Below are 27,670 nucleotides of genomic sequence, written 5' to 3'. Positions count from 1 at the left end.
TGTTGGGACACAGATGTTGTCCGTACCGTCTCTGGTTCTGGCTCTGACCGCGGGGAACAGTGACGGGACAGCTCACTTCAACGCAGCCTAATAACTCCTGAAAATAATCTCCATCTCGCAAATGTATCTGTCTCTGCAGTCATATCTCAACCATCGAATACAGCAACAGGAAATAATACAAAACACCACTAAATGTCGCGGTAAAATGTGTTGTAACTTGCGTTACTGAGATTGTAACGGTTATGATATTTACCGAAATTGAAATTAGTAATGCGTTATATTACTGCGTTACAGCAAAAAGGAATACATTACTGTTATTGCGTTACTTTTGTAACGCGTTACTCCCAACACTACTCATTTTGTGAGTAAGGATTTAATCATTGGGTCGAACGCAGCCCAGTCCTGCTCTAGCTCGTCTTCTGTGAAGCTTCAGGCAGTGCACAGAGCTGAATATAGTGTGCTGCGGAAGTGTGTGTGTGTGTGTGTGTGTGTGTGCGCACGTGCAAGGTGCAAGTGTGAAGTGGTTACGAGTAGAAAACTTGCAAGTGTGAATGAGCAGTGAGTCGTGTGTGTGTGTTTGTCTGTTTGTCTGTTTGAGTAAATGACTTGCATGTGACTGTGTGCTCGCCTGTGTTTGCTCTTTGCTGTGTGTGTGTGTGTGTGTGTGTGTATATGTGTGTGTGTGTGTGTTTGTGTGTGTGTGTGTGTGTGTGTGTGTGTGTGTGTGTGTGTGTGTGTGTGTGTGTGTGTGTGTGTGTGTGTGTGTGTGTGTGTGTGTGTGCACATCCGTGCGCAAGTGTGAAGTGGTACGAGTGGAAAACTTGCAAGTGTGAATGAGCGGTGAGTCACGTGTGTGTGTGTGTCTGTGTGTGTGTGTGTGTGTGTGTGTGTGTGTGTGTGTGTGTGTGTGTGTGTGTGTGTGTGTGTGTGTGTGTGTGTGTGTGTGTGTGTGTGTGTGTGTGTGCGGTTTTGTGTGTGTGTCCAGTTGGTGTGGCAGCTGTGTGATGGCAGCCTCCCAGCACGCTCCACTGCCTCCTCAGACGACCTCTGAGGTGTGCCCTCACAAACACACACACACACACACACACACAGAAAACACACTCTTGTCTTCTTCCCCCTCCTCCCCCCACATTCCCGAGGCTCGTCACCCACTCTGCCAGCCCAGTCCCGGCTGCCCTGCTCTGAAATAAGGACAGGGAGAAGAGCCCAGCAGTGAAGCAGCCGCCTCTAGTTAGTCATCTAAAACCCTGGAGAGGAGCACAGTATCTGAAACACCCCGTCTCCCAGACACACAGTGCTTTCAAAAAAATACAAAGATAACACTGCTCATAAAACATATATGGGCAGATCCTGTTCTAGTTTGTATTAGTGATGTAATATGCAGCATTATGTAAATTATGGAATATTACACTCCGATATTGGGGACAGATAGCGGTGTTTAATGCAAAAACCTGACACATTTTCACTTCTTCCTCAGCCTGTCTTTTTCATTGTTCAGAACTCAATCCCTGTTGTAAAGGGCTGCTGTTGTGATTTTTAGGCAAAATCTTTTTTATTACTGTAGTTGTAAAGATCAAATTTCACTTATACCATAGGTCGTCAGAAGGTGCTTGGCAGCATTTTGAAGAGTTTACTTGGTGAAAACAACAAGTTGACTATGGTGGCTGATTAAATCTACAACAGATTTAATACACAACAGATCGATGATCGACGTGATTGAAGTGTTGAAACCTCAGAGCTTCCAGCTGGTAAAAAATAATTTGGGTTGCTGTTTGTAACATAATTAAATGCATTTAGACATTTTAATCGCGATTAATCGCATGTTTTATCACATGATTAAAATTCTATTATTTTGCAATTCAGAACTGTTTTTAAGTATATATTAACAATGGAAAGTAATTATTTCCAGTGTATATTGATTGGGAATCAAATGAATGCAAAGAAAGTTACTTTATGAACTTAACTTTAAGATTTGTGTTTGTTTATTATTTATTTACTGTAAACAAAAGAAGAAAAAAGAAAAAAAAGAAGGGTACTAAACAACAGTCAGGATCTTGTTTATTGTTAAGGCCTTTTGATTTGATTTGATTTATTAGACAGTAACAGAAATAAATGCATAGCAAGATGCCATCACAGTGACATTGCACATTTAACAGAACTGTCGAGGATAACACAAGAAAGTTACAAACTTATTTCCATTGTGGTCCTCGTTGTAGTCTGATAAAGATGTCCAGGCAAGCTACAGCTGACTAAAAGGTACCTTTTAGTTGACATTCAACCATATCCAAATACAAATAAATACAAATATATACATCGGAATAATAAATAGTCATTTAAGACTACATAATGGTCATGGTCAAAATTAAAGATTTAATAATAATGTAATAACTATAACAATAAATTATTTCACCAGTAAATTGCTGTTGAACGACAAAAACAACCACCAGATGGGAAAAGGGTATTTCACAATTACTGTGAATGCACCACGAGGCTACCTGTTTTAAAGGAACGCACCGTCTGTGTTGTTTAATTCCGACAACGGCAGCTGCTGCGCTGCAGAGCAGACTGTTACTTCCCCGGTGTTGGAATCCTCCACAGTGAAATACAGTCACACTTTACACTGTTTAACGTTAGCTGTCAGCATTTTAACCCTGTTTAATCCAGCTGCTAGCTAAAGGTAGGCTAACGTTACATGCTGTCAGGTGTAGTGTAAAAATGAGGCACCGAAATTTTATTCGGTCTCGTTAATACCATTTAGGTCGGCACGTTTCGGTACCCAAACCCACTTACCAGAGTCAGTATAGTGTGTAGTAACTTCTAAATAATTGTGATTACTCACTGACGTCCAGTGAGCACCGGTTGATGAGACAGCGTTTGCACTTTGGTTTCAATAACAGCTCAGCGAGTAGCACTCTAAAAACAGTGCTTTGCCTGAGCCCACTAGCATCAACCTGAGTCCCGTTAACTGGACTATGCTTAGCTCGTAGGTGGTAGCTCAAGCTTGACGTGCTTCGGTCATATTTTAATTTGGCTTTACACAATGTGCATATAGCTTTCGACTTGTCTACGAGCCGTCCGGGAGTTTTGGAAAATAAAAAGCGCCATTCAGAATTGTGTTGCTGCTGCATTGCTCCATCATGCCTGCAGCCAGCAGCAGGAGGATGTGTTAGGAGGAATTATGACCGCTTGATGATAAGTAAAGGTGCGGCAAAGGGTCAAAATAGTAGCCTGTTAGGCACGACATGAAGCTGAGTGAAGTGAAAATAAATTAATAAATGGCGGCATGCGATTAATGCGATTTAAAAAAAGATTAACGCGTTATGCTCGGCCCTTAATCGCATCGCGATTAACGCGTTAATGCTGACAGCCCTAATTTAGACACATCTAAGGAAAACTCATTGTGGGACTGGCTCTAGTGGCTGTAATTCTGCACCAAGGCTGAATTTCGGGAAAGAGACTAAAGATACAGTATTACCACTCAGGGACCACTGAGGCCTATATAAAAGCGTCCAAAAAGCAGCATGTCATAAGACCTTTAATGTGTGAAAACTATAATTTATATTTGAAAAATGAAAACAATACACCTGTACAATCTAATGTTATTCAATACATGGCTCTGCCATAGTGTACCTTTTATGAATTTGTCAGAAAATTGTAAATTCAATTATTTGTTTGTTACTCATTTGAATTATATGTGTATTATCATACCGTACTGGGCTACATTATACATTATACTATTATATTTTTGTCCTTCCCATTTAGATACATGAGGGGGGCAGAGTATTAGAAATATCTCTCAATATAATGCAATCAATGAAAGTGCATCAGGGCTGCACATGGTAAAATAAAGACAGTGATAGTAAGTAGTAACTATTTACATGATTAAAAACATGAACGGATGTTGTCTGGCACAGCCGCTGACTCTGTGGATTTTATGACTACCGACCAGATTTATCGAAGCAGGCTAAGTCCAAATATTCTTTTGACAGTGGGTGTGGGCTGGTCTCCCCCCTGTCCACTAGCAAATACATCTACTTGCCGTAATTGACATGACTGGTATCAGAATGGCTCATTCTGAAAGCCCTGCGTTCAAAGCTCCAACATCTTGTCCTTTCGTGATGCAAAACAATATTGAATTAATGTCGTATTTTTGATGCAACAATTTCTTGAGAAAATGCCACAAAAAAAGCATAATTCTTACTTTGGTACAGTTGCAGACCCTCTGTTATTCAGAAATAATTTTGGAGCGATGTAGCCTTGTCAGTCATACTGTTTGGCCATTGACAAAAAAAGTTAGAAAATCTGAACTTTTTGAGGAACCATGCGGGTCAGATCCAAATATCATAGCCTGGAATACTGAAATTTAGAATGTATAGCACGCATGGATACATTAATGCATATGTGTACTATAGTAACAATTCTATATAACTTAAAACTTTTTTTGTAGAGAAATTATGAAAGAAAACAGCATTGTGTTAGTTTGTGGGGAATCAACAGTGTGTCATTCTTGGCACACTGGGGGGCTTTGAGCCTTTGAATAATATTAGGGTAGCTAACATGTAGTACTAGCCACTGGGGGGGGGTGTGTGTGTGTGTGTGTGTGTGTGTGTGTGTGTGTGTGTGTGTGTGTGTGAGACATGCCTGTCACTGGAGATGTTCTTCCACTGCGTCTCCCCTGAATTCCCTCTTGGATCGACAGTCCACAGTGAGGGGCAAGACACACACACACACACACACACACACACACACACACACACACACACACACACACAGAGCTGTGAAATAGCTGTCACGCTTGCGGCCATACCATGCACTGTGGGGTGCATACTGAAAAGCAATGCAGTGCTGCAGTGAAGCATGGACTCTCTACACCTCCTCTGTGCTGTGTATTTGTGCAGGCGTGAGTGTGAGCGGGAGAGAGAGAGACCGACGAAGAGCAAGAGAAGGAGAGAGGGGGCACAATTAACAGATATGGAAAGAGAGAGAGTGTAAAAAGAAGGGGCAATGATTGATAGTCGTGTCATTTGCTCCTTCACAGTCCAGGTTAAAAGCCAGCTGTCTGCTGGTACAAAGACAAGTACTAGACAGCATCCCAACTCGTCATCCACACAGACAACAGAGGCTCCTGTTCACACTGCACGCCTCCTGACCAAAAACAGCCTTTTCATTCCACCTGTTCAACAGATTTGGCAGTGCTTCAGCGTGCCATAATGATAGGGTACCCAAGGTAAACCATTATTCAAAAGCCTTTTCCATCATATTTTATTCACATATTCAAATATAGCACCATTATGCAAAACGAGTTGCCTGTTGGGAGTATCGTATATCACATTCTAATACGAGCCGTTATGCAAAAGATGTCAGCTGTTTTTGAAATCGTGTTATTCCATATGCCGCTGTTGATTTGAGGGTAACCTTTTGAACCCGGCTACTGTCAAATCGATCATCGGTAACCTTTTCGTGTGCTCCAAGTCGTCTTCTCCCCCCCATCCCCCCGAGCAGACGTGAACCAGACATCATACTGTAACTCTCATAATGGTGTTTTCACGACTTTATGCAAACCTTGAAATAAAAATGAACAAAAATACCTTTAGATTTGTGACACATGCCCACCACCCTACTTAGTTACTGTTGCTACAGCTGTCAAGCTTTCTATTCCTGCATGGTTCATATGCAGTTTACAGTGATAATTAATGTATGATAAAATGTATTATTAATGACGGTTTAATGGTGCAGATTTACCACTCGAGATTCTTTGTAATTTTTGAAACCGTGGCTACTTTATTTCCGACAGAGGTCAACAAAAATGGTCTGCTATACATTATGTTGTGCTAAAACATCTCTATCCATAGAGAAAATGTAAGATCAGACCATTGACTGTAAATATTAATGGACAGAGCATGTGTGACATCACCCATTGGTTTGCCGTTACGGGCGCATCTTGGTTGCGGATTCGACGATTTTAGACGAGCGGGAGGAGTGAGGGAGGAGCCGTAGACTGTTGGGCGCTATCTGACTGTGACTTTAGCTGAGAGCAACACTGCTTACACTCTACGTTACACACTTTGACTGGCAATCTGGATGCAACTGCTGCTGAATGCTAGCATACATAATTCAAGGTAAGATTTAGCTTTGTCCCATAGTTATATTACATATAAGACAGGCCGCGAACTGTCAATCACATCATAGCCACGCCCTAAAACACCCCCTGCTTTACCGTCGATTTTAAAATCAACGAGACTATAATTCAAAAAATTAACATGATTCTGTGTTGCAGAAGACTTAAAACTACCAATTGAGACCATAAATTCATTATGAAAATGTACGCGTCGCCCCCTGCTGGAATTCAGATAGAATGCAGGTTTAAGGCAGCACTTGGCCGAACCGGATGCTTTGACCATTAATATTAACATGGATCAGACTGTTATTTCCTTCTAACATAACCCTGTTTGGCTGCTTAGCTTACGTAGTTGTTCTTCTTAGTAGTACGCAGTAGTAAGTGCTATATACTGTAAATAAAGTTTGATTTGATTCTTATTTTCAAATGGTATATTTTCATACTTTTAACCTTACAATAAAGCTTTTATAATGAGGACTAACAGACATCTTTGACAAATGTAATACCATCTCACTTAACGTTCACGCTGGGGTTGCTGGAATGTGAATTTCCCCCAATCCAGTCAAACGCAGGACAGACTTTAGGCTAAACTGTGATATAGTAATATCCAGGACTGGCTTCCACAGTGGATGTGCAAGTCGTGAATGGAGCTTTTTTTAAATGTAACCTGTAACCCCACAAACTAATGTAGTTTGGTGGGGGTGGCGTTGGGTAGAGCGTGCAGGAGGCAGGACATTATTACAGATTACACTGCGGTCACATGCCCGGTTTGTAATTTGGTCATGAACAACACAAGTCTCTTGCAGTTCCTTGAATTTGTCTGAAAACTTTTGTTGTCTCTCCAGTTAGACATTTTAATTGCCGTCTTCCTGTAAATCACCCTTCTTCTTCACCCTTGGATGTTTGTTTGCTTCCGGTTCCACGCCAGCCCCGTGGTAGAAATGTCATCAACACGCCCACTAGTTCACTGTGACTTCTCCGGACAATAAAGGTTGTTTTATGGTTCTGCGGAGGCTCCACGCAGAGCTTTCGCCGTAGCCTACGTATGTGGACTGATGTTTATATACTTGTGCGCCGGTGTGTGCGTCGAGCCGGTGTGTGTGTGTGTGTGTGTGTGTGTGTGTGTGTGTGTGTGTGTGTGTGTGTGTGTGTGTGTGTGTGTGTGTGTGTGTGTGTGTGTGTGTGTGTGTGTGTGTGTGTGTGTGTGTGTGTGTGTGTGTGCGCACGTGTGTGTGTGTGTGGTAGAGCGAGGTACAGAGAGACAGTGACTAGAGTCATAGTGAGAGAAACAAAGTGTCTCCCCTGTGTTTTCTGACCACGGTGGGAAATCGGTAGCAGGAAAAGTTCACGCTCTCCTTGATTTCATGTTGTTCATGGAGAAGGAGAACCAGGAAATGAGTCGAGCCACGGCCGAGGGACGTGCTTTGCTGCAGCGTGTAGTTACATTTTTCGAGAGGTGCACGTCAGGCTACGGCGTAGGTTTCTGTCTTCACGTACCTACGTGCATAGCAACGGCATAGATTTCACGCAGAAGTATAAATCAGCCTTAAGCCTTAATCAGACATTACACAGACTTTGTACTTGGGAGCTGGCGGGGTAAAGTCTGTTTTAATGTCCGATCCAACAGATTCAGACATTTTGCATTCTTACATACAACTCTTCTGGGTAATATCTCCATAGTTTAGAGGTTTGCAGTGCATGTGTGAAAGGGGCTTGACTGTTTAATCCATTATTTACACTTTTGCTCTTGTGTTTTAAGTTTTGGAAACGCAAAAAAAAGACACCACTCTTAAATCTTCAATGTATGTAGAAACCCAACGCTTGACATACCTGCCATGCATAGTTAGTTGCTAAACCATGATTGGACAATAGCTGTTTGGGTTAGCCAATGTTCAAGTCATTTTTAAAAGACTAAGATGTATCCCATTGAGATATATGGATACTTAATGACTTGTAATGGTATAATTGCTACAGTGTTATTGACACGTACTGAATTCAGACCTCTTTCATTACAATAACATGACGTTTAGGGGATGTAACATTATTGTTTGCCAGTTTACACTTCAGTCAGTTGTGATATTAGTTTTTCCTCTCATCGACTTTTACGAGCACTTCATGCTAACTATCAAGACCCCCCCCCCCCCAATCATTTAGGCTGCTTGGTGTCATGATCCCTGCTCTTCCCCTCTCTTCTTCTCTCCCTCCTTTCTTCTCTCCCTCCCTCTACCTGCCTCTCTTTCTCCCATCTTTCTTTCTCTGCCAGCTCCATCTCAAAGCCAGGCTTTAATTTTGATCAGCGATGAAATGATTGCTCTCCTCTTTCGATTTTTCTTCTCATCCCCTCCCTCCCCACAGCAGTTGTCATAGAAACAGAAGTGTGTGTGTGTGTAGGTGCGTGTGTGTGTGTGTGTGTGTGAGTTTGTGTGTGACTGTGAGCGTCTGTGTTCCAGTCGATCCCCTCAGCAGAGAGATTTATCACCCAGGCTAAGCCAGGAGAGAGAGAGAGAGAAAGTGTGTGTGTGTGTGTGTGTGTGTGTGTGTGTGTGTGTGTGTGTGTGTGTGTGTGTGTGTGTGTGTGTGTGTGTGTGTGTGTGTGTGTGTGTTGGCAAAATGTGTGCTTGTCTGTCTACCTTTGTATCATCCCTCTTACACTCCTAAATCTTCTTCTGTATTTACACACATAACAGTATTTTAGGCAGTGTGTTTTCCCAGTTTTATGTTTTTATCTGTGTGCGCCTAACAGTGTGTGTAATAGGTCCCCTGTCCCCTCATCAACCCCCCCGTGCCCCCCCCTCCCCATCACACAGACTCACACACTTTCAGCCTATCTGGCTGGATGACTTGAGATTGAGTGTGTTTGGTGGCTTAGGCCAGCCACAACTCTAATCCTCTGCACTCATACAAACACAAACACACACTAGCACGCATACAAAAAGTCCCAGGTCTCTCCACTATTAGCCAGGGCAGGGGGAAGTGTGTGTGTGTGTGTGTGTGTGTGTGTGTGTGTGTGTGTGTGTGTGCGTGTGCGTGTGCGTGGAGGGGATTGCTCAGAGACACCAGAAAGGGAAAGAGCGAAACTAACCCAATTTCCTGCTCCATTTCCTTTTCACGCGGCAGGCGCGTCCCATTCCACGACGGGCCGGGTTGAACAGCAGCCACCCTACAGCCCGGGGTCACGCCTTTTACCTCGGAGTCGCACACAAGAGAGGGAGGGAGCACTGTAAATAAATCATGTGCTCCAAAATTACACATGAAACTGCTATTTTGAGGGAAATTGAAGTTCAAGTCGACTCTCATTCGTCTGTCTTCCTTAAAATCATGTTCCATAAAACATGTCATGTGGTAATGCTTAGGAAGAAGCAACTGTATAATAACTGTAAATATAAATTGTTAGCAAGTTAGTGAATATGGATGGCATCCTTTTTCACGGTTTATGTGGTTTTGTACTGTAATATTGATAGATATATGGTGATATAGTAACATTTTTGGAATATCAATTGAGAAACCTTCAGCAGAAGCAAGTCATCACTACTGTATGTTGGTGTTGTTAAACTACAGAAGCACACTGGTCACTGTGATGTTTAAAGGGTAATTTCGGTATGCAATGTAATCCTATAGGGCACATGTGTCAAACTGAAGGCCCGCGGGCCAAATCCGGCCCCTTGCAGATTTAGATCCGGCCCGTATATCAATTTGGGTCCACAATAAATTTTGGCCCGCCCAGTTGTGCACCGAACCAAAAACACAGAAAAGTGTTTTTTAAACTGCAATTACCTGACATTCAAAGCAAAATATGGCAGATTTGCCAACTCTGAGACTCTTTGTTGTTAAAAAAATGTATCATTGTTTTGCTTGATTTGCTAAATTCTATGATGGCTAAGGAACTCTTTTGATGACTTTTGTAGGGCTTCACGTCAACAAAAAGCGTACAAAAATGTCGGAAAAAGCAACAAATTTACAAAAAGCTGACAAAAAAGTTGGAACAAAAACAACAAAAATTAGGGAAAAAGCTACCAAAATGTAAAAAAAATAAATAAAGTGACACGCAGTAACAAAAGCACGTCAATGTTTGGCCCTTGGTGTGATTCTCTTTTTCCAGTGTGACCCTTAGTGAAAATGAGTTTGACACCTCTGCTATAGGGCAAATAGGCACCGTCAATGTACGTCCACTAAAAGTGCTGTTTTTGCCACTGACATGCTCAGATTGTTAGTGTCTGACAACATTATGCAAAGGATCCCTACAGAGATCTGCCTTTTTTGTTAAAGAGTAATAACCTTTTTGTTTAACCAGACACAGCCCTGAAATCGCCAAACTCAACAGACTCCATTTTATGAAAAATAAACCTTGATAGAAAACTGTCAGACCTCAATCAAACAAGCTCGATTGTGTTTTAAAGAGACGAGGGGCGTAGGGGGCTAACCGTTAGCATGCTAGCATTGCTAGCTCGTTGTCAATGGCAAAACACTGCTACAACACCCACTAGTTTACCCTAATCTGCAAAATAAATTGTATAGAACTACTTCTATGTCCCTGTTCTGCAGGTATTCCACACAAAGTTGGAAGTGCGCCCTCGTGTAGAAGAAGTCTCCCGGCTAATCCTGCCTTGTACAGGCCGAAGTTGGAGAAACGGCTAGCTAGCTCATGTGATCCTTACCTAGCTACTGCGCATGTGCGACTGACAACAGAGATCTTACAAAAGTTGAGAGGTCTCACTCTGTAGCTAAAACAGAGACCTGACACAGGGTGAAAAGAGGAGCTGCAGCAATGGGCGGTACAACAAAAGTATGGTGTTTTTTGAAAATTAAACCATGTTAACCTATTCTGGTACAACCTCAACATACAATTATGAACCTGAAAATGAGCATAATATGGCCACTTTAAGCCCCCAACGTCTCCTTCCAGGCAGCGCTGCGACCGTTGACTTCAAGGCACCTAACACTAACCTTAACCATAACCATAACCATTGCCTAATCCTAGTGCCTTCCAGGCTTAAAACACAGATAAACCTCAAACAATGACTTGGAACACAAATGCCATATTGAAATCACAGAACTTACTAAATGGCAATATTCCTGGGCTCTCGAAACTACAACACCACCCTTAAAAATGTGATTTAGGTCTTTGTGTTTGCTTTTTTTCATTGAGAATGCACTACATACTGTAAATTGGTATAAAGTATGCAACTGGGACACAGCTCATGTTTGGAAATCTTGACATACTCAGACAACATGTTGAAGTGGAAGGCCACACACAGAGAGCGCAGACCTCCTCCAAGGCCATGCCCTAAAGCTCAGCGCCGGACGGTTTCCTTAATCCTGCTCCCGCCTTTTTGGTTTTAGTGATATTCAAGGTTTGGTAACACATCTGTAAAAGTTAATGTGGAGAGTGGTAGTTCAGCAGAGGAGCACAAAGGGCGAATACGTGCTAATAAGTTCAAATCAGATATTAATTTATGTACACTCATTTTCGCAGACATGACAGAACATAGAACATGCATGTTTGCTCAATCTATGCTCCATGAAAAATGTGTGTTTTCAGTGGAAGTTGTTTGACATTGTCTGTCAAGCTCCATATGCTAACACCAACGACACGGTCCAGTGGCAGTGACAGCACGTACAAACACACACACACACACACACACACACACACACACACACACACTCGCTCACACTGAGTCACACAAAGTCCCTGAGTTGTCTTGACCTAATTGAAGCCCAGCGGTCTGCCTGAGGTCATTCTCTTATACCTCCTTTATTTTAATGAGATTTTTAATTAGCATGTTAATTGCCTAACGTGATCAGCAGGGTGACTAGCTAGCTGGCTAGCTGCTGTTGGCATCCAGCTGGGCCATAACACTGAGGCTTTCCACTCTGCTGAACAAAACCGTGCCAAGCTGAGCTTTGCTAGGCTAGCCTGGAGAGCAAATGGTGTTAAAAGAAAAAGAAGTACTGATTATCTACAGTCTTATTTTGCGTGTATGGTGGGGGCAGAGCTCTAGATCTAATTAATTACCAGTTTATTCAAATGGGGTTTCCATTCTCTGATACCAAGTTGATTTGCTGCTTTCTTCTTTCATTTAGAAAACAGTATCAGGAGGCTACCTTAATAATAACTTTATTACACACACATATAGAAGGGCTGCTTATGCAGAAATAGGATTTTTCATATGACATGTTATAAATGCTGTTCTGCAGTCCTTAATATGTTTTATCATTCTGCATATAGACAAATCCAGGTTGAAAGCACAAGTAAACAAGCCTCCATTACTGTGGTGGCATCTCGCTGGCCATGTACTGATCTAGGGACTCGTGTATAGAATCTAGAACACTGAGTAGGGGTAGTAGGTGCAAGTCGACTTAAAGTCTGATTTATGCTTCTGTGGAGGCTCCACGCAGAGCTTTCGCCGTAGCCTACGTACGTGGCCTGAAGTTTATACTTGTGCGTTGGTGTGTGCGTCGATGTCTTGAAGAGAATAGCATGACCGGTGTGTGCGTTGGGAGTGTGTGGTAGAGCAAGTGAGAGATGGACGGTGATTCGCTTGCGGAGCGAGTGCCGACTCTAGAGTCATAGTGAGAGAATCAAAGTGTCAACCCTGAGCTTTCAGACCACTGTTGGAAATCTGTAGCAGGAAAAGTGAACCCTCTCCTTGATTTCATGTTGTTTATTGAGAAAGAGAACCAGGAAATGAGTCGGGGGGGGGGGGAAATGTAGTCTCGCTTTGTACCTTCCTCCACAGCGCCGCACAGGAAGGTCTGGCTAGTCCGCACAGCATTCCGGGATGGGAGAAAAACGTGCTCTGGTTTATTGGCATTTCTTTAAACCAATCACAATCGTCATGGGCGGTGCCTCTGCAAAATAGCCTCGGGGAAGGAACTTGTTTTGGTGGAACGTGTACGTTCAAAGGTTGTTTTAGTCGTGCAACTGAAAACTCAGACTGGACAGATAGTCTAGCTAGCTGTCTGGATTTACCCTGCAGAGATCTGAGGAGCAGTTAACCATAGTCCTCAGAAATCCTTCCTTAATCCTTAATTCCACCTACCTGTCGTCGAAGGCGATTTATGACCATGATTAAACCAGGTATCCAGACTTTCACTGTGGCTCTTTTTTGCTCTGTTTTAGCCTGGAACTTTTATTTTATTTTGCTAACTATAGTTCCCACTAAGAAAGAAGTTATAAGTAGAATTAGTTGAAAATGACCATTACCAAAGCTAAATTTGGCTTTTGAAACCGTGGCAATACATAAAGAAAAGTCATGGTTGGAAGGTCAGAGGAGGAAGAGGAAGCCATAGTATCTTTTGAAGTATATATTTAAGGAGAGCCGATAAGGTGAGCCGAGGAAAATGTATAGGAGATGAAAGGAACATGTAACATACGCGCAATGTTGAATAGAAGAGACGGGGGATATCATCTAAGAGGACAATGTATGTTCAAACAACCTCTTGTGCGAACTGCAGTTAATAGCGTGTGTGTTTGTGGGGTGACCTTATGGAATGGACTGAACAATGACATCAAATAGAGCCATAATATCATTTAGTTCAAAAATAGATTAAAGATATCAATGCTTGACCAATAGAGAAAGGAATAGACCGAAACATAGGAATGGAATTGTAATGTAAAGCTATTGTTGTATATTGTTGTTAGTTATTGTAAGAGCTGAACGATTGTATGCTGTATTTGCATATCTATTTGTTTTGTAATAATTTGATATTGTGAAGTAGGGGCAGGACCTTATAAGCTGTATGCTTCCACCTGCTCCTTCTCGAACTTATCCTTTTTTTAATTCTTTTTTTTTTGGTCTTTGGTAAATTCTGATTGTTTGTGTTTTAATTTTGTGGTTTTAATTATTCTGTTTTATTTCTTTTGCAACATTGTTGATTGTTAAATAAATAATGAATAAAAATAAAATAAAAGGTGGAGGGGGTGGCCGGAAAGATGAGAAGTGACCCAATGCACAGAGCGTCCTCTCTTCCTCCCCTTCTGTTAACTCCCCTCTAGCAGGAACTCAAGGCTGTGCCGTTGTGAGGCTTGCCTTTATAATTTACCACCGCCGGAGTCGGCTCCTTTTATTGAGCCTGGCCTTGGCTGACAGACACGGAGGAGGCTTTGATTTAGCCTGGGAATCAGTCTCTCTCTCTCCTCTCTCTCTCTCTCTCTTTTTTTTTTTTTTTTTTTTTTTTTTTTTTTTTTTTTTTTTTTTTTCTCTCTCTCTCCTATCTCCTTTTGTTGTTCTGTCACATCTCTCCCCTCTCTCTCTTTCTTTTAAAAAACTTCTCTGCTTAAATAATCAAAATGGTATATATCAAACAATATTGCCAAAGCGTCAAGGATAATTCAATTCAATAATAATAAGATGATAAAAAATACATATATACGAAAAAGTGTGTGTATGTGTGTGTGTGTGTGTGTGTCAAATGTAAAGAAAAAGAAAAAAGCACATAAAAAACATGAAGTAGAGGAGTAAATGAGCAGGTACGAGGTGTTAGGTGATGAACTACAGATATGTGTTGTTATACTGTTGTCTCTTAGGCTGCTCTCTCTCTCTCTCTCTCTCTCTCTCTCTCTCTCTCTCTCTCATGATTTCTCTTCCCGGCTGATTCCTCTCATTCTTCGCCCTTCTTTCCTTCAATTATTTTCCTCTCCTCTCTAATCTGTCTTCCTCTGCATACCTCCTGTCTTTTCCCTTCTTTCTAATCACCTCTCTCTTCTTCTCCCCCTCCCCCTCTCCCTCTCCAGTCAGATCTACTGTATAGAGAATGCCCATGGCCAGCTGGTGCGTGACCTGGACTTCAACCCCAACCGCCAGTATTATCTGGCCAGCTGCGGCGACGACTGTAAGGTCAAGTTCTGGGACGTGCGCAACGTCCAGGAGCCCGTCAAGACCCTGGAGGAGCACTCGCACTGGTGGGTGCATTGGTTGGGGGCCAGGGTGTCGGACTGGGGGTGGGAATGGGACTGAGTACCCAGCGCCCTCATGTGAGGAGGGCCAAAAAAAGATGCTAGAATGAATAGCTGTGAACGCTGCGCCCCTGGGTGGAGGTGGAGGTGGAGGGGGTACTGTCCTCGAACCAGAGAACCCGAGTTCAAGTCCCGGTGTTAGCAAGCATCCGTCCTGCTTAAGTGTCACACTGAATCAGAACCTGCTGTAATCCTCCCATGTTTGGGTGGAAATAAATGAAGTAATGCCATTGTTGCACTAAAGACAGTTAGTCTTTGGACTGTAGTACAGCTTTTGGAAGGTCAGTGAGCCTTATGGTAGCTGGTACAATATATAAAATTACATTTATTTAATAGAATATTAGCTTCCTTAATTCAAGTTTTTTTTCTTCTACTCTGGGACATAATGCAGGGAGGGATCATTGGAAATGTTAAATGTCCCATGAAATGGTATCTTCTAATCATCACTTTTTAAATGATGAAAATGAAGTAAGGGGACAGCGACACTTGCCGGTAGTTGAAAATCAGACCCTGGGCAAATATAACGCAATGAACTCTTGATACTCTTAGCTTGATTTCCTAAACATTAAGTACACAGTCTTGAAACTTAGTCATGTAACTATTGCTCCCTTAAAACTGGCAGATTCTGTCTACTGCACCTAACTTTAGACAGATGTGTTCTGTACACAGGGTTGAGCAACAAAATCTAATACAAAAATGAAATCGGCTGATCAAATAATTTGCCCTGGATCTTCATTATAATGGAACGTTATGCTTTTACACTCATTGTACGAGACGAGTGCAAGATACAATTCCATTCACCTCCATTCTAGTGTATTTGGGTGGAGACGGAGTTGGATATCTTAAAATCTGGGCTAATAAAACTGCATTTTCATATAAATTGACCAGGAAATCAACATTTTTCTAAAAGTTGTTTCTTTAAAAAGACACTCCCCCTTTTTTATACTGTTCAAATTCCAAAGTTTCCCCACAGCTAAATGAACTTGTGTTTTGGACATTAAAAATGTTATCTTAAAGGTGCTGTATGTAGGATTGGGAAGATCCAGGACTTGAACATCCTCCCCCCTTTCCGCTAAAGCCCAAAACGGTCTCCTAAGCCCCTCCCCCCACAAGGGAGAATGAATGTGTGTGCATGAGCAGTGATTGACATGCAGTTAGATGCTCCCCACCCCTGGCCCTGATTGGTGCATCTGAACAGGGAGCTGTGGATTTTTGCAAATCACACTACAGGCTGTAGGTGGTGCCAGAGGAGCTGGATTATTTTTTTTAATTACCAGTTTCATGTAGTTCTACTGGAACATAGGGTCAGTTTCAGCAAATATGACAGAAAGGTAGTTTTAGAAGTCTTACCTACTGCACCTTTAAATTTTAATACATGATTATAATTCACAAGAAATATTACAGAAATAGGTAAAAAAAAAAAAAAAAAAAAGGGGAAATTTTACAACTTGAATGTGTGTGGAAAAAAAAGTATTTCCTGTGTCTAATACAGTTATACTGTATTTGTATAATGGAGAAAAAAAGGCTTTATACAGCATTAGAGTGATATTCAGGAACATTTAGTAAAACTCGCTAACAATAATGATAATCATGACGATAACTCCTTCGCTCCGCTGTTGATTGGTTTCTGGTTTTATTAATGGCTTTATCTCCTAACTAATGAAATGCCCTAACTACTGCTGGTGCAATAAAAGGTAGTAATACACTAATTACTAATTAAATAGGCAGCTACTCATTTTGTGAGTAAGGATTGAATCCTGGGTCAAACGCAGCCCAGTCCTGCTCTAGCTCGTCTTCTGTGAAGCTTCAGGCAGTGCTCAGAGCTGAATGTGCTGCAGAAGTGTGTGTGTGTGTGTGTGTGTGTGTGTGTGTGTGTGTGTGTGTGTGTGTGTGTGTGTGTGTGTGTGTGTGTGTGTGTGTGCGTGCATGGGAGACACTCTCTCTCCTGTGTGAGCTGAATAGATGATCACTGTGTCTGCGAGCCAAACTGGGCTACTGCTGCAGCACACCAAAATCTCACCTGATAAAGACACACACACACACACACACACACACACACACACACACACAGGCATATCCACAAGCATATGCACACAAGTATGCCTTCGTGTACATGTACACACACAAGAGTAGTGGGCGTTATCTCCAAAAGAAAGATAGACTTGGCAAACATATCCATAACTGTAGATAGCTGCAGATGGGATCTCTTTAGATAGAATGTGTGTGTGTGTGTGTGTGTGTGTGTGTGTGTGTGTGTGTGTGTGTGTGTGTGTGTGTGTGTGTGTGTGTGTGTGTGTGTGTGTGTGTGTGTGTGTGCGCTACCATCTAATCTGGGTTTTTGCAAGGGCTCTCTTTTTATCTCTATGTGTGGCTACATGCATTTGTGTGTGTTCAAGCATTTCTATAATGCATATGCACATGTCTGTGTGTACACTTATCTTTAATGTGATGCATGCAGTGTGTGTGTTTTTGTTGTGCAATCAAATGTTTCTGAGCGCAGCCAGGATATGGCCTCAGGGCTGCTGGGGGTATTAGGGACTATTTTTTTTTAGCAGGGAAGCGGATTAGGGGAGCGCGGGGAATGGCGTGGCCGAGGCTGATTTCCTGTCAACAGCCTCCGTTATCCCTCAATCCCTCCCTGTGAGGGAACTGGGACCACACTCTGAGCTGTGCCCGGGGCTCACAGAGAGAGAGAGACATAGACAAACACAAAGAGGGAGAGAGAGAGAGAGAGAGAAAGGAGATGAAAGAGCAAGAGAGGGAGACAGTGTTGACAATCAGAGAAATAGAAAGAGAGGGACAAAAATGGATAGAGGAACACAGCAAAGGTGAGGAAGAATTGGATTTAAAAAAAAAAAAGTGGAACTGAGCAACAAATATAACCAGGACTAGGGTGTTGATGATAATGGTCATCAAATCATGAACTAAGCCCAAATATAGACTGAAAGGTTCCAAATCCTCATTATTGGCATCTGAGTAGACATTTAGAAAGGCTGTGAATCCCACTGTGAGAACGCCACATTTTCTGCATGATTTGTGTGGGCACGACTGTGTGAAAGAGAGATAGAGACAGACAGTTTCTCTGCACAACTGTGTGCGTGTTTGTGTGTGTGTGTGTTTGTGTGTGTGTGTGTGTGTGTGTGTGTGTGTGTGCGCGTACGTGAGTGTGCGTGCGTGTGTGTGTGTGTGTGTGTGTGTGTGTCTTTCAGCATTGTGTGGTCTTGCCGTACATACAGAATCAACATATACTGTATGTATGAGTGCTTTTACTCATTATAGTATTATCACTGCCTTCAGTGCTTGGTTACTTCTGGTTTGGAACAATGGAAGATACATACATGGCTGCGGACACTGTAATACATCCATGCATGAATTTAAAAATGCACTTCACCTCCCCACATTGCTACATTGTTAAATGTTAAAGTGTTCATATTATGCTTTTTCCCTTTCCTTTATTGTGTTATATATCTTTTTGTGCATGTTATAGGTTTACAAAGTGAAAAAGTCCACTCTAAAGGGAGTTACCATCTCCAACAGAAAACACTGTTCACAAACTGCTCCAAACAGCTCTATTGTAGTCCAGCCTTTAGTTCAGAGACGAATGCTCGTCACTTTGGAACACACGTTATAATGCTCGCCTAGCTGCTAGCGTGGCACGCCCTCATACTCTGCTTCTGACTGGCTAGTAGTCCTTACCTAGGTACTGCGCACGTGCGACTCCCATCAAAGATTGAACAGAAGTGCGATGCCTCACTCTGTAGCTCAAACAGAGAGCTCAACACACAGGGTGAAAAGAGGAGCTGCAGCAATGTGCAGTACAACAAAAAATATGGTGTTTTTTTTAAAATGAAACCATGTAAACCTACTCTGATATTACCTTTTAAATATAATTATGAACCTGAAAATGAGCATAATATGAGCACTTTAAATGCATGTCTGGTGTGTTTTTGGGCCAGGGTGTGGAGCGTCCGCTACAACCACAGCCACGACCAGCTGGTGTTGACAGCCAGCAGTGACAGCCGCCTCATCCTCTCCAATATGGTGTCCATCTCCTCAGAGCCATTCGGCCACTTGGTGGACGATGAGGAGCTCAGCGAGGGGGAGGAAAACCACCACGAGGACAAGTAAGAGCAACTCAGCCTAATTAGAAAAGGAAATGCTCCCATAAAAATTTAAAAGTCATTATTTATTGCTTTTTTTCCCAAGGATAGTCTGATTTAAGATGGTAAAACAGTGGCTTTAAATGAAAACAAGTTATGGTTTTCCAGGCTGCTAAGACTGTAAAAATGTAATCATTTGTATTTTAAGGATTTAAAAGTCCACAGTATCTCACTGGACTTATCAGAATGAACCTTGAGGAGATCACAGGTAAGTGTCTTGGTTTTTGGTGCTATGGTGGAAAATAATTAGAAATTAAGTGGTTCATTATCAGCTTCGCTGCCAATTATAGTTGTTTATAACCATGGATAAACCACCCTTCATTGCCCCACTTATTAAAGGTCCCATGACGTGGTGCTCTTTGGATGCTTTTATATAGGCCTTAGTGGTCCCCTAATACTGTATCTGAAGTCTCTTTTATATAGGCCTTAGTGGTCCCCTAATACTGTATCTGAAGTCTCTTTTATATAGACCTTAGTGGTCCCCTAATACTGTATCTGAAGTCTCTTTTATATAGACCTTAGTGGTCCCCTAATACTGTATCTGAAGTCTCTTTTATATAGACCTTAGTGGTCCCCTAATACTGTATCTGAAGTCTCTTTTATATAGGCCTTAGTGGTCCCCTAATACTGTATCTGAAGTCTCTTTTATATAGACCTTAGTGGTCCCCTAATACTGTATCTGAAGTCTCTTTTATATAGACCTTAGTGGTCCCCTAATACTGTATCTGAAGTCTCTCTACCGAAATTCAGCCTTGGTGCAGAATTCCAGCCACTAGAGCCAGTCCCACAGTGAGCTTTCCTTAGGATGTGCCATTTCTGTGTCTGTAGCTATTGAGGAGGAGAGAGGGGGGGCAAGGTGGAGGGTGGGGGTGTGGCCTTGACCAACTGCCACTTTGATCGTTTGAAAGCCATGATGTCTCTCTCTCATGGGTGGGCCAAATTCTCTGGGCGGGCAAAGCAGAGAAAGGGGAGGAAACCTTGCTCCTTATGACCTCATAAGGAGGAGATTCCAGATCGGCCCATCTTTCATTTTCTCAAAGGCAGAGCAGGATACCCAGGGGTCGGTTTACACCTACCACCATTTCTAGCCACTGGGGGACCATAGGCAGGCTGGGGGAACGCATATTAATGTTAAAAAACCTCATAAAGTGACATTTTCATGCCATGGGACCTTTAAACATTTCCAGCGTTGTGATTTCATTCTTTTGGATGCAAAAGTCCCGTTCAATATCGAAATGACACTTCTTCTTGCCCTAAACATCTCTTGGTTACACTTTAGTTGAAGGTATCTACATAAGAGTGACATAACACTGTCATGAACGTGTCATAAACATTATAAAAAAAGTAATAAACGTTTATGACATAACGCTTCTTTTAGTAAGCATCATTCGTATTTTGTCATGACAAGTTATGGTTAGAGTTATAGAGTTAGGGTTAGGGTTCACGTCATGACAGTGTCATGACAGTGTCATGTGTTCGTGACAGTGTCATGTCACTCTTATGTAGATACCTTCAAGTAAAGTGTTACCCATCTCTTTTTACTTCATGATCTATTAATGACCTGAACCATCTTAATAGTATTTGGACAGTGATAGCCCTTCCGTTTTGACTCTATATTATAACGGAGATGTGGAATCATAGCATCGTGTTGAGGCACAGACGTTCACCACATCACGTCTCATATGTTTTTCTTTTGTAAATTATACCTCTCTCTCACCAGGAGCCTAATGAAACACACAGTGAGATACTGAAGCAGCTGTGTATTTTTTAAATGGTTGATCAGATAATAGTCCTCCGAAAATTAAAGCTGAGTGCCTGAACCTTCACTTTTTACATACGTTGACACTCCAAATGATAAAACAGAAGTGGAGAGGCAAAACATTCAAAATATGATACCGTCAAAACACTTCTGGAAATATTCTCCACAGCATTTAGACATGATTTAAAATTTGCAGGGATATCATTTTTAATGGTTACCATTCAGTGCTTTTCAAATCTGCCACTGTCCTCCATCCATTATGGTCCAATCCCCCTCTTATCCATGACTACCTGCTCTTGCACTCAACGACTGACTCTCATCCGCAATTATCAACTCTTCTTCCTAATCACCGGCACTCATCTTTGGTTTTAACCCTTCCACTAAACTTATTGACCCCTCTTGTATGTCCAGTACTACACATACTACTTGTATGTACAGTACTACACACTCCACAGTACCTGGACACTACGTACAGAACTCCTCCAGTGGTTGGACTATTTTCTGACTTTATATGGTTGCTTTTAAAATTCAACCGATAATGGAATTTGCAGATGATTGTTTTGAAGATAACCAAGCAGCGGAGGTTAGGATGTTTTTCTCAGTTTAGTCTGTTTGTCAGTATAACAAATCATCACCAAGGTGATGTTAACATACAGAGGGGTGAAAAATGGAAAGAAAAACATTTATTTTCCCTTATTTGGTGTTCTGACGATGGGTACGGCAAGCTTTGTCTTAACACGCTGCTTCACATCTCCTATAGGTGTTCAACTGGGTTGAGATCTGGTGACAGTGGAAGCCACATAATACATATTTTGTAACATATTTGTCGAAAACAAAGAGGGGTCTTCAACGTTTTTTAAGCCAAGGACCCCTTAGGTAAAAGAGAGATGGAGCAAGGACCCCCTACTACATATATTGTATAAAATTTTGTTGCATTAAACTGGGCCGGATGGACGAAAATGAAGGGACTATTCTTTATTATTTATACATTACGTTTTAATGTTAAACATACATGTGTTAAACCAGCATAATGGTTTAACACATGTTATAATGGTTTTACATAATGTTAAACCAGCTTAAATGTATCTGGATGGCTACCAGTGGGTACCTTACCTATATTATGCCTATCTTCAATATTATGTAAATTAAGTAAAAGTAAAAAATAAACTTTCAAAAAAAGTATGTATCGAACATAATTTGGAGGTCCCCCTGCAGTAACTCTGAGGACCCCCTGTTGATCTTCGTTCTATGGAATTGGTTGACTGCTATTGAAAGGCTGGTCTGAGATTCCTGTATCAGATTACACTGCAAAATTGCCTTGACGTATCTTAAGTCATATTTTCTATATTTACATTTCACTAGTTTTTTTTTTTTTTTTTGTAGCCTATCACACAACCGAGCCAGTTTATTAGGTACACTTAGCAAAACTAATGCACTCTAATGCCTAAGGTCCTGCAATAAATCCCACCTCGATTCTGTTTTAAAGTGGTGTTAATTCAACTTGATGGTCATTTTGGAGGTTTTAGTTCATGGTGCTGTTGAATTAGATTGCATTATACTCATATGCTTATTGACTTAAATGGGCTGGGCAAGATATTAATAACACGTCTCAGTACAATACAACACCTCTCTTAAACAGTTTGAACAAAACCTGAACATTATAACCCTAAATGAAGGTAGGATTTATTGCAGGACTGTTGTATTAGACTGAATTAGTTTTAGCTAGATGTTTCTTAACAACTGAGTTACAATTTTCACAAATTGTATTGTACAATACTTTCTCTTAGCAGGTAAACTGTCCAATGAAATGACCCCTTAAAACCTTGCAATCCTTTAGGCCACAAGTCAAACTCAATGCCCACGGCGGATTTTATCTAGTTTTCGCCAAACGAAAAGGACAGGAAACTGTTTTTCAAACTGCAATTACGCAATTACGCGACACTGAAAGCAGAATTTGGCAGATCTTCCGACTTTAAGACTTAGAAACTCCCCCAGAAGCAGAGAGTTCTCATCTTCAGGCTGTGAAACAAGTTGCTGTGAGTCGGCTGTGTGGGAGCCTGCTTTTAAAAATGTAATCTTTGTTTTGCTTGATTTGTTAAACACTATGATGGCGAAGGAACTTTTTTGACGTTTGTAGGGCTGTATGTCAACAAATATGCGACCAAAGTCGACAAAAGTGCAGGAGAAAGCAACAAAAATGACGAAAAATGCTACAAACGTCAACAAAAAGTGACATTCAGTAATACAGTCAAGGATATGTGACTTTTCTCAATAAAAGCATGTCAATAAACTCGACATGTCTGGGCCTTGATGTCATTCTCATTTTCCAGTGTGGCCCTTAGTGAAGTTGAGTTTGACACCGTTGCTTTAGGCAAACTACAGCAAAATCCAGCATGTTGTAGCATCAGTCACGTATTCTCTCATATACCCTCTTATTCTTTTCTTCCCCAGTGGATCTATACGAGCAGAGCACTTAGTGTTATTATTTTTAGGCTGCAGCCCAGGGGGAGCAGCTTCTGTCTGTTTGAAAGAGTTAATGTGTAAAATAAATCCAAATATGTATGTCACAGTTTTCCCTCACGACTTCTTACAGCATTGGGTTTAGGAGAAATTTGGGATGGCAATAACGCTAGATCATAATTCTAAAGCTGTATTTATTGTCACATTGTTGTAGCAGTGGGAGAACTGTCTCAGCACTGGGGAGGTTGCTGTTTGTGTATTGAAGACGGGGAGAAATTGTGAATAAACAAAGTAAATAGTCTCCAGTCCTTGGCAGGTACTGTGTGTGTGTGTGTGTGTGTGTGTGTGTGTGTGTGTGTGTGTGTGTGTGTGTGTGTGTGTGTGTGTGTGTGTGTGTGTGTGTGGACTATCTACACCACAAAGGAGATAAACAGATTCAAACTGAGGTTGTCTGTGTTTGTGTGAGAGTATATACAGTATACACAAGTATGCACAGGCACGCATGTACAGTAAGCACACCGGTAGTCTATATCGACGACGTTCCACTTCCGGAATATTTGGGGGGCCCCCCAAATTGGGGGGGGGGGGGGGCCCGGGGGGTGTTTCCTTCCTCCCTGTTTTGTGTTGTAAGTCTAACCTCCGGTGGATTTCTGAGGACTAGGGTTAACTGCTCCTCAGATCTCTGCAGGGTAAATCCAGACAGCTAGCTAGACTATCTGTCCAATCAGTTTTCTGTTGCACGACTAAAACAACTTTTGAACGTACACATGTTCCACCAAAACAAGTTACTTCCCGATTTTGCAGCGGCACCTTGACTCTGTGTGACGCTTAGCGCCGCCCAAGACGATTGTGATTAGTTGAAAGAAATGCCAATGAACCAGAGCACGTTTTTCTCCCATCCCAGAATGTTGTGTGGACTAGCCAGACCCTCCTCCGCAGCGCTGTGGGGGAAGGTCTGGCAATGCGAGACTAGCACACAGGTGATGAAATACACATTGCCCACCAGGCACGTGCACAGACATTTGGAGGGGCTATTGCTCTCTCTCTTCCCCCCCAATGTTATGATTTGGCACCATAAATAATATTTGTGTTCATATACAGTAGCATATAACAATTACAACACGACTACAGCTAGTAAATCCCCAGGTTCTCCAACGCTCTGTGAATTGGAGCTCTTGATATACATAAAATAATAACTATTTCACAATGCTATACACGGCACAGACACAATTTACTGTGTATTTATTATTAATGAAACATTTGCTTTTAATGAGTTATTAGCCTACTCCAACTTCAAGAAAATGCCCCTGATAAAATAGGCCAACTTCACATTAAATGAATAATGTAGGATGGCTGTTTGACATTATCAAATTCTTCTCTCACAGCTGGCCTGCAGCAGTTTTATTGCAGCTCTGCAAAGTTGCAGATCTTTAGCTGCTTGTTTGAGCTCTTTCTCTCTCTTCTTCGGTCGTCTTTGTTGTGAAGGCCTGCGTAAGCACACAAAACTAACATTAGGCTATACTTTTTTTTATTTTTACATTAACCAATTGGGACATTCATTTATCATCTCCTAACAAAGTTAGGCGACTTTCACTTTCACTAACGTCACATCTGATTGTTGGTTGAAAACTCATGTAACATATTGACTGTAAACAACGTATAACCTAGCATGATTCAAGAGCCCAAACCATCCCATCCCTTAGCCTCTCTCTTCGCTACAGAGCGCACACTCATGTAACGGATGTAACGTAACGTAGCTACGTTAGCCTGCTGCTGCTGCTACATACGTTATGTCATTAGCTTTGGTTGTTAACGTAGCATTTTACGTTAATTTTTAAGGCAATGCTGCGCGGCGTGATGCACACGTTACCAGCTGAAGCTGCACTTTATTCGAACCTCAAGTGGATTTTTTTTGGTTACTATTCACAGGGCATTTGTCATAATCTCCATAACTTTAAAAACTCACGTGAAGGCAGAAGGGCTTGCGCTGCTCCGTGTGTGAGAATATAAACATAGTCACGTGACTGGGGGCAGAGGGCATCGCTGAGGGCAAGATTGAATGATATAGCAAATTTAATTTGATTTAACTTAAGTAATGATGGGCGTATTATCGTATTAATGCAGCCACAACAGCAAACAAAGAAGAAAAAAGAAAGAAAGAAAGAAAAGTTTATTTAGGCTCTTTCGCAAAAACGGCAGCTAATCCAATCAGGGCAAACGGGCAGTTGCCCGACATTTGATGGTGACATTTGATGGTGGTAATACACAAAGGTATGCCACAATGCGTCCTCAAAGGCATTGAAGAAGACGAATGCAAGCTACTAAACCCAAATGCAAACAATGATGGTTTCAAATTCTTTTTCAAAATGGGCTCTGCATCTATGTTACAGTATGAGGAATGAAATACATTACCTGTTTGTTAGATCTCAACACAATACGTTTTGATGAAGAAAAGTGAATGTAAACATACTACATGCTTTGTTTTAGTGGAGTCCCCAACAAAGAATTTACATAGTGGAATCTGATTGGTCAAGTCTTGCCTATAGTCATTTTCTTTTTCTTTTTCATTTGCGACATAGCCTTCTTTGAGATACATGATGTGACTTGAAAATATTAATTGTAATACTATTTTTAATATTATTTGTAACACTGTATAGATATTGTTCTTTTTCCTTTGGTGGGTTGCTACGGACTTCTTAATTTATAGTTGTATGTGTATGTATGTATATGCATGTATATATATGTGTGTGTGTGTGTGTGTGTGTGTGTGTGTGTGTGTGTGTGTGTGTGTGTGTGTGTGTATATATATGTATGTATATATATATATATATATATATATATATATATATATATATATATATATATATATATATATATATATTTTAGTCTTCGAAATAAAAATAAAAATGAAATGAAATGACTGAATATCCCTTAGCTGTTGTTTCAGACCAAACGGACAGCGCTGTTTGGTGTGTATCTAAAATAACCCCCCCCACACACACACACACACACACACCCACACCATTTCAATATTGTAACTGGAGGGCCTGGGGTCTGACAATGATGCCCATTTTACGCAGTGATTGGCCAGGTGTGCAGGAGGTTAAAAAGCAGGCAGGATTATAACTTGTGCATAATAAGTGCAACAAAAACGAATTCCTTTAGGAAAGATTCTACGGAAGTGTGTGCTGTTGTCCTTATTTTGATTGTTATCGTGCCTCGGTCCTCTCCTACACTGGCAAGATTTTTATTCGGCCTTCAAGTGCGGCCGTTCAGAACAGCTATCAACACTTTTGCCTTCAGTTGTTCAGCACTCGGTACAAACTGACTCCCTTGCCTCCTTCTGGTGCTGACCTGATGATACTTACTTCAGATTATTTCATCCAACAGTGTAGATTGGACAACTATTTAAGTTACATCCATGTGACGAAGGTTGTGTCATGCTGTGTTTTCACATTTTACTTGGGCTTTATAGTAAAAGCAATAAGAGAGAAGCCACTGTGTCATTAAATGTGTATTTAAAGTTAGCTAGCGTTACCGATTTAGTACCTCCTACTGTAGGTCCTCTGTATGTTGGAGGTACAGAAACCTGCAGGAAGATGTGATGCATTCCCCGTCCAGTTTTCTCATCTCATCTCTTTGGGTTGTGTGTGATTCAGGGGTAAGGAGCCCCTAAAGGACAGCGTGGTGTCTACCTATGAGGAACATGAAGACAGCGTATATGCGGCGGAGTGGTCGTCGGCTGACCCCTGGCTCTTCGCCTCGCTGAGCTACGATGGGCGCCTCGTCATCAACAGGGTCCCCCGAGCCCTCAAATACCGCATCCTTCTCTGAGAGAGTGGGCAGGGACAGGTGATCTGAATGTGTGTGTCTGTGTACAATAAGTGTGCAAGAGAGTAGTAACACATCTGTACACATCCTTTGCTACAAAAAGCTGCAAAAAGACATTCCATTATAACTTAAAACACTGCGAACTGCATGTGAAGACAGCAATGGTAAATACTGCGTGTGTGTGTGTGTGTGATGTAAATATACTGTAGCTCATATGTTCCACTGACCACTGCAAACAATAAAGCTGTCGTGGCTAAAATTAAAGAAAAAAAATGAAAAAATGACTCCTGTTTAAACGTTTGGCATGGTGTGCTGTCATGGTGTTGGCAGCAACCTCATAAGAAAGAAAAATAAACGAGAAAATAGTTTTCTTCATCAAGGCATGA

The 27,670-nt window shown here is 41.6% G+C and overlaps 1 protein-coding gene across 1 annotated transcript in view; it reads left to right on the top strand.

Annotated features, from left to right (window-relative positions):
• eipr1 (EARP complex and GARP complex interacting protein 1) overlaps positions 1-27,670 on the top strand; it is a 67,422-nt gene extending 39,752 nt beyond the window's left edge. The window contains exons 7-9 of the mRNA XM_039785580.1: positions 14,853-15,020; positions 19,031-19,198; positions 27,113-27,670. Coding sequence (XP_039641514.1) covers positions 14,853-15,020; positions 19,031-19,198; positions 27,113-27,287 — 511 coding nt within the window. The 3' untranslated portion in view covers positions 27,288-27,670. The remainder of the gene's footprint in view (positions 1-14,852; positions 15,021-19,030; positions 19,199-27,112) is intronic.

This window comes from Perca fluviatilis, chromosome 20 (genome assembly GCF_010015445.1).
Source record: "Perca fluviatilis chromosome 20, GENO_Pfluv_1.0, whole genome shotgun sequence".
Lineage (NCBI taxonomy): Eukaryota > Metazoa > Chordata > Actinopteri > Perciformes > Percidae > Perca > Perca fluviatilis.
Note: the sequence above shows the minus strand (reverse complement) of the source record. Positions and strands in the feature narration are given on the sequence as shown.